The 8,747-nt window shown below is 41.2% G+C and overlaps 1 protein-coding gene across 1 annotated transcript; it reads left to right on the forward strand.

The window, feature by feature from the left end:
* The first annotated feature begins 553 nt into the window (after positions 1-553).
* IL6 (interleukin 6) lies at positions 554-4,507 on the forward strand. The gene is given in 3 exon segments (XM_077175987.1): positions 554-1,331; positions 1,550-1,696; positions 3,929-4,507. Coding segments are annotated over 3 exon segments (828 nt in total). The 5' UTR covers positions 554-839; the 3' UTR covers positions 4,118-4,507.
* Positions 4,508-8,747: the final 4,240 nt, after the last annotated feature.

The raw sequence follows: 8,747 nt of genomic DNA on the forward strand, positions 1-8,747 counted from the left end.
TGCAAGATTGATCCCAACAGGCACACTTGCCCTGGGTCCCTGGGTGAAGAGTCCCCCTGAAAGGTTAAAATTCCTGCAACAGCTACCAGGTAGGCAGAAAGAGATAAGGCAGCAGATAACAAGGAACTTCGTGGCATTTCCTGCAGCCACCCCCCCCCACCCCCGTAGGAGCTGGCTTTGGTCCACTTAAAGTATTTGATGTATCTAATCCCACCCACATGTAGTTCACTCAGATGCAACTTGCGACTTGTACTACCCAGCACCTTAACAGGTTTATTTTCACATATACAATTAATAAAAATAGCTAAAATACAGAGATAAATATACACCATACGAAATCCATAAACCATTAAACCACGTTAAAGTATAAAAACATACAGAAGTGTATGGCATCTATATAGTATGTGTGTATATAGGCAGGTATGCATGTATAATTTCCAGGAGGTTTTGTGCGGCTGGAGCTGGCAGGCTCCGAGGAAAGCCGAACCGGGGGGCTCCAGCCGCGGCCGGGTTCCCGCGGGGCAGGTGAGCCGGCGGTGGATGCGGGGAGCAGCCCGGGCCTCAAGGAGTTACGAAGGACGATTACTTCATGTTCGCACCGCGCTTTCGGCCGCCCCCCCGGCCCGTTTCACAATCAGAGCTCTCGACCAGCCCTGTCAAACCGCTACGGAGAGTACACACCCCTCCTGGTCTGCGCTTCATTGTCGGATTTTCCCCGGCCATGAATAATCTCGAAGCCCCCTCAATAAATACACATTCAGAGATGCCTGGAGTTCATTCAACTCGCCAGCCTCGCCAACGACGAGGGGCCAGGGCCGGAGCCGACAAGAAGCCGTACCATGAAGTTTCCCCGGGACTGTGGCTGCGACCGTGTCCGCGCCGGCCGCCGCCGGCCGCCCGCCCTCCGCGCCGCGCTGCTGCTGCCGCCGCCGCTTCTGCTGCTGCTGCTGGTGCCGCGGGCCGCCGCCGCCCCGCTGCCCAGCGCGGACTCCTCGGGGGAGGCCGAGCTGGAGGAGGCGGCGAATCGGCGGGCGGTGCTGCCCAACAGCCTGAACCTGGCGCGGCTGCTGCACGACCGGGCGACACAGCTGCAGAACGAGGTGGGTACGGCCGCACCGCGGGCAAGCACACGCTCGCTCGCTCGCTCGCTCGCTCACACGGCTGGCCCGGCCGCCTCCTGACAAGGTGCGACCAAACCTCTCCGTGTCTCTCCCCAGATGTGCGAGAAGTTTACCGTCTGCCAGAACAGCGTGGAAATGCTCCTCCAGAACAACCTCAACCTCCCCAAGGTGACGGAGAAAGATGGGTGTCTGCTCGCCGGCTTTAATGAGGCAAGGAACAGCTCTCCTTTCCCATCTAATCCTGTATACCTGGGGCAGGTTTTACCTGCTCAAAAGAACTGTGGAAGTTGACCTAAAGATTTGTGCCGGCTCTAGCTGGCGTTGGCCAGACCTCCACACTATAGAAGCATCATCTGCTAACCTGCACACACATTGAGATCAAGGCACCTTGAACTCCAAATGACTTTCTTACCTTTCTCTCATTTCAGGATAAATGCTTGAGAAAAATCTCCAGCGGGCTTTATACATTTCAGACATACTTCAAATACATACAAGAAACTTTTATAAGTGAAAACCAAAATGTTAAATTGCTATCCTATAATACAGAGCGCCTGGCACATATCATAAAACAGATGGTGAGTTGGTTTTAAATTCCCTCTCATGATTTTTGTGGCTTAATACTGATGTGAAGTCAGAAATAGAAGATGCTATGTGAAATAGAGGATGCTATGTTTCAGTTCCTTGAAAAAACAGGTGACAGTTCCTTATGGTCAGATCTTACCTTTATGACTTCGAGGTTTTACAAAGTTTTGCTTTCTTTTCTTAAAGAAACAACTCTTCTTCCTACTTTCTATTGTTGTAATTTCCAAACCACCAAATGCATCATTGTTTTAAGAACAAATATACTAAACTAGCTGATAGAAAGATTTCTCAGAGAGCTTGTTTATAATTGCAGAACTGCAATTCAGCTTGTACTAATGTTGGAACCCACTGAGAAGTAGAAGTCAGCAACTTTTTTTTAAAGCCCACATTAAAAATAAAAAAAAAGAAAGAAAAGAAAAAGCCAAGTGTATTTTTACAATATTATTTATCTTTAAAACTCTCCAAACCAAACTTCTAAGCCAAGCTGTATGGTATATTGAGATATTGCTGTCAGTATATCAGATAGCTCCCTACTGAAAAACACATATTTTACTTGCAAAAGATCTTCTTTCACAAAAATACCAATTTCTCTCTTGATTTGGTAAACTAAAATGCCATTAACTTCTGACAGACATTTTTCATGTTTTGGAGAGCTTTGAAAGATCACACTTCAAAAATTTACTTCATTCATGTAGTTCTTGCTCATTTTAATAATCCTTAATATGAACACTTCCTTTTGTCTTTGGTGAAAGCATTTGCCTGATTAAAAATCACCCAAGTAAGGACTGCAAAAGTTTTGGGGCATTATTTCCTTCCAGGCAATTTTCAGCATGTGAAAAGCCTATTGTGCATTGTGCGTTTGCCATACCTTTCCTAACATATTTACTTATGCCCATCATTCTTTATGTGAAAGGAAGCTGAGGTGCTTTTTTTCACACTGTGCTAGCTGAGAATAATAGTCCTGTCATAAGACAGCAACTGATTACTGGCTTCCAGCTTGATACATGAAAGTATTTGCAGAAAGTTTGTTTCATAACTGAGAGACACTAGGTTTGTTGGGTTTAGGGCTTTGGATTTTATTTTTTTTTTTTTTGACCAAGGTAATCAAAACAGGCAGAATTAAACACAGTGACCAAAAAGCAAAACCTGCACTTGTAGAAACTGTGGAGTTTTTGAGAAAAGGCCATGAACTTCAGGTTGGAAATTTTTCTTTGTGAGAGACGAATCTGCTATTTAAGGGAAAGACAGCAAAGCCATTATCCATCACTTGTGGTTAAACAGATCCACCAGCATGATACCTGTCTGGATATCCAAACTTTAACAGAGCACAACAAAGAGCTGGGCATACCAGGAAAAGTGGGTGTGATCAGAACACACTCTCAAGTAGTCTGGATAGGAAGAATATTTCTGTCTTATATTTCACAAAAAAGATGTTCCAGAAGGAGGTTTGCATCTTTTTGCCACTTGTTAAAGGGTAGGAGTGATCCTAAACACAGGATTAAGCAGATAGTTGCTAGAACTTTGGACTCCACCTAAAACAGCTCCATGATTTGGGTATGTAACTCCTGTTTTCAGAAGTCCCACTTCTTGGGACAAGTTCTTCAAAGGCCTTTAGGTACTGGGTGCACAGTGCTGTGAGTCAGCATTAGATAAATAACGCATTAGATAAATAACTTTTACTCATCTTGTAGTTATGCTCTCACATATCAGTGAAAGTTGGTGGCACTTAGTCTCACATGTGACTAAATGCCTGGAAAGTAAGAATTAAGCAGCTAAACAAGTTTGACATCTTTGGAAACTTGTTAATCTGTTATAAAATGTGAGAGTACTCCAATGTCAGCCGATTAACTTATGACTCAGGACGGAGCAGTGCAGGTTAGAACAAACCACGATCAGCATCTCCCTACCTACCCAGCCACATGACTGCCAGAGAGCAGGAGGGGTGTATTGATCTGCTCAGAGCCTGTCAGACCACAATGACAGAGGCATTCAAACCATAACACTACAGCCCAGATTCCTACGCAGCAGTCATAGCAGGCACCAGCATTCCTCACACCTCTGCACAGAAACAGGGCTGGAGGAAAGCACAGTCCCAGGGAGGGCTGTTGTCTGCAGTACAGAAAAATGGAAAAGTGCAGCAGGCTGGGAAAATACAAACGGATGCTCTCCAACAGGCTCAGTGACAGTGCTTTAACCAAGGCCCCCCAATATTGTCTTTCTCACAGGTGATCAATCCTGAAGAAGTGATCATCCCAGATGCAGCTACCCAGGAATCCCTCCACACAAAGCTGAAGTCCACTTTCTGGACAGAGAAAATCACCATCCATCTCATCCTCCGAGACTTTACTTCATTTATGGAGAAGACAGTGAGGGCTGTGCGCTATTTGAAAAACACCAGGAGTTTCAGTGCTTGAATGTTTTAGTTCAGGCACAATCCTTTGGTTACAAATCTGTCAGGTGGCAGATAACAGTGTTGTTCTGTTTTAAGAACTAGAAATAGTAACAATGGTTGGCATCTATATACATTCCCATTTCCTTTTAGGAACTTATTTATTGTATTTAAAATATTTATTAGTTTTTAATATTTCTTATTTATATTTTCAATATTTAGAAATAATTTAAACAAATTATGTATTTTATTTCCTTTCTAATGGTACTATTCAGATACAGACTTATTTAATATGTATTCGAAAAAATATTTTCAGAACCCAGAAACATTTTTGTATAACTTATGTTTTTATACTTTCGAGAGATAGTATTTATGACTTTTTTATCTTTTTAAGACAAATAAAAGCCGATTTTTAAAAAACGCTTGTATAACCCCTGTGAACTTTAAATAAGACTAAAGCACTCTAATATATCCAGCTTTTAATACCTGCAATTATCAGAATAACCACTTTCAAGAACTTCCCTGTATGATTAGGCCAGTTCTCTACATAGCACATATGTACACACATAGACAACTTGATTACCATATAGTTCTTAAAATGGGATATGAAGGAACCAGATGCACTGAAAAGGGCACTTAAGAATGAACAAGATAAATCATCAATGCTCCTGAGAAACAAATGGAAAAGCGCCTTATATTTAATAAGGAACACCCAATAAAATTGTTTGTAAGGATCTTCTTACAAGTCAAATAGTCTCTTTTAAATAAATAAAGTGGTGAGACAACCACATTAACCACTTTGACACGAATACTACCCTATGATTAGTTTTATTGCTGTCATCCAGGGGAATTTTCCAAGTTTGGTTAAACATTTCTGGCTCCTACTGCAAGAAGTAAAAAAAAGAAATTTAGGTTATTTCCTTAAGCAATATAAATCAACATATTGCTGCTGAGCAATGCAGCAACATGCATTTGTCTTTTATAATTTATATTTCACTAGTATGGACAAGCCACATACCATGAATGCATATTCTTGTGTGAAAAAAAAAAAAACCAAAACAGAACAGGACTCAAGCCTGAGTACCAAACCACTGAAACTTTCCTTGGCTGCATCATCTGCAGCACTGTAGCTGTGGAGGCACCTCATATACCCAAACTCAGAGGAATTCACAGACCACACAGGGGATGCAGGTAGCAGAAGTCCCTCAAGCTTTGTCCCTACAAATGGTAGATTATTAATTACCCTCACTTTTCCTTCTGGCACAGTGGTGAAGATGCACAGATGAAAGGCATGCCTTGGAATGTGGATAAGGATGTCAGCAAACTCTCCTCTTCCTCTGAGTGATCTGATTGTCCACGTATGCATTCCACCACTGGGGATGCCAAAACAGTGACCAGTCCACCCACTGCTCACATCTCAAGATGCTCAAAACAAAACAAACCACTGCTTTGCCCAATATGGTAAAACTGTCATCTCAAGTTGAGCAACATCTGGAGAAGGAATGAGGAGATCTCAAGGAGATCTTGAAAGATGTCTGTGGTGAATGGGTTTTCTAATAACTGTCTAATAACTAGTCTAACTGTCTAACTAATAACTAATATACTTTAACTGTCCTGGCACATGCTCAGGAAACATAGGAAAGCCTGGCTTGGCCTTTTCACTGTTTATATTCACAGGAATTTTCTTTTAGTGACCATTTGTCTTTACTATGTCAATAATAGCTAAAAGACCCAAAGTGGATCCCACACCGTACCTAACATGTGAGAACAGAGGGAGGGGGGAAAAAAGGAAACCATCTCCTGGTTTCACTTCTCCCAGTAGAGAGTGGCTTCCTGAGATCACCATTAGTTACTATGTACACTGCATCTAAACAAACTCACACTGATCTCCTGAAACACCAAAACTGGTGTAAGAATTGGAGTGCTGAAACCCCTTGCAACTGACAGACAAGCATCCACACTTCAACCCCCACCCTGCAGCTGATGGCTACCCCAGGCTGTCTGCAATTCCAGTAAATATGTAAATGCTGCCACGTTTTAGGGTGCAGAAGATGAGCAGAGATTACCACTTGTTGGGTGAGGAGGTCAACTTTCAAGTCCTTCCTGGAGCAGTGTTATCCCTGATGGTGTCACTGAGCTGCCATTATTTCATCTGTGGCTCCTCCACAGCTCTCAGGGTCCTTCAGTGCAGCAGCTGCCTTGCTGGCCATCAATCTCCTGTCACAGTGGCAACTTCAGGGACTGCTCCCAGGATCAGCACCACCTGCTGAAACCAACACTCACTGGTGCTTCTGACACACAAATATTTCCAGTAGGGAATTGAGATGAAATCAGAGAAGACCTAAACACTGCTGAGCATGTTATAGGGCCCCTCAAATGAACCAACTTACTCTTTTTCCAGTTTGCTGTGTAGAAACTATTTTATATCAGTAAAACACACAAAAGCATTTATTTTAGTTGGCAGACCAACACAAACACATAAAAAACCTAGAACAATAATAAAAAGTGAGCAATCCTAACTACACTCAGCAACAATGCCTCAACACTTATATTGAAGAGAACTCATCCTAACTGACAGCCAACTCACTGAGCAAAGAAAACTCAAAAAAAAACCAGAACAAGAAAAAAACCTCCCACTAACACAACCCAAATTAAAAAAGACCTGCTAATAATGACCTAGAAAAATAGGAAATTACCCACCAAAGCAGCATTTTGGCTGCTGCTGTACAGGACCAGCCTCACCCTGCACATCCCAGCTAGCCTTTCTGCACATTTCCATTCATCCTTAGTCGTTAACCTCACACTGAGATTCTGGAATGCTTCACAGATGACCAGCTCCCTTCATCCTGATTTTAAATTCCCAAAGAAGGAAGAAAGTAAAGCTATGTTGAAAAGCATGCATACATTATACAGTATGCAAGGAAAGCCCACAGTATTCAGAAACACTGTTTAAGATGAGAAACAAAATATCCCTAAGAGGAGCTGCCATAACACCAAAATGCTGGACAAGAGAGAAAAAAACCAAAACAACTTCCAAAAAAACAAAAAGACAGAATGCAACCTAAAATTAAAGTAATCTGTAATAGAAAACTGGGGGGGTGGGGGTAAGGGATAGTCTCTGAAGTACCATTTTTTAAATTTTTAACCATACTTTACTGTGTGAGAAACTTCTAAGGAAAAAAAAAAAAGAGGAAAACATTTCAGCCTGACCAGCTTCCCAGGTTGCAGTACCATTCCCTACCTGGTATTGGTGTAAACACTAAATTTTGGCAGAGAGAACAACTACTTGAATGAGACTGCATGCATCTCTAGTGCCTCTACAGATTTTACCAACAGCTGATGGTGAGATTAGCTAAACCAAGCTGAAGCTACAAGAGATGGAAGAGTTATGCCATCAGTAAAGCATGGCAGCAGCAGCACTTTTCAGCAGTAATGAGTCAATAGGTCAGCTTAGCTTGATGGCAAACTTCCCCCTATGGCTGCCATTGTTATTTGTAACTAATAATATTTTCCAATTTCACTTTCAAAGATAAAATGATGGAAAGGTAAGTATGCACTAGTATACATCAAAGTCCTCATGGTCAAGGTATTAGCAAAAAAAAACCCACCACATACATACATATATATATATATATATATATATATAACTAGAAACCTTGTGACTAAGCCCTTGCTTTTCAAGTCAAATGATTAGATAACAATTTCTGATCTCTCTCAATGAATTTCTTTCCTCTTCTTGATAAGGGGAAAACAAAACCCACCTACTCCCTTACTCTCAAAAAATGCAACCTCTGTAGGGTTCAACCTTGAAGTACTACCTCCATGAATTACTAGCAAAATCAACCAATTTCTGTAATTAATCAGATTAAACCAAACCCTCCTATATTTTCAAGACTGATTTTGGCAGTCAGCAGAAAAAACTCTACAAAAATTTTGCAATCTGGATTTCTATTCAGTGACCAGAATCTAAGATTGCCTTTCCTGAGAAAATAATTCCTGAGAAAATGTTTAAAAAACCAAACAAACATTCACAATCAGAATCAAAACAAAGTGAGATTTGATTTGCCCTGCCATATGCTTTTTCACACAGCAGATAAACATTCCCTCCATCTAACCCATCCTCTAATCCTGAATTAACATAACCATGACCAAGAAACAATGTATGTAACCCACAAGCTTAACCAAGAAATGGCTATTGCATCACACACCATCATGGAAAAGTATTTAGAAATTGCAATTAAGTCATTATTTGTAAAAAATAAATAAATCATATGACATTTAACAGGATGTGGTCTCTCCTCCTGTGGTGAAAACAGATGTAATAAGCTTTAATTTCCACATATCATCAGTACCATCATAGCTTAAATTCCAAGACTGTAAGAAAATATTTCCAAAAGCATCCAGAGTATATACAGTTTGATTTAGCAATTCTCCTGATAAAAACCATTATGTTAGATGTGGGTTTCATTTACCACACAATGCAAGAAGATGAGATGTTAAGCAGCTCTTTGTCACCTACAGCCATTTTGGAAGACAGCTGTACAAAATAGCAAAAGACAACTTTTATACTTCACCAAAATGGGCCTGTTGTGACAAAATTCTGAACATTGATTCAGTCTGCACACTTTATGTGTTTAAATGTTATAGTTCAGGCA

The sequence above is a fragment of the Agelaius phoeniceus genome, chromosome 1, assembly GCF_051311805.1.
Source record: "Agelaius phoeniceus isolate bAgePho1 chromosome 1, bAgePho1.hap1, whole genome shotgun sequence".
NCBI classification, from domain to species: domain Eukaryota; kingdom Metazoa; phylum Chordata; class Aves; order Passeriformes; family Icteridae; genus Agelaius; species Agelaius phoeniceus.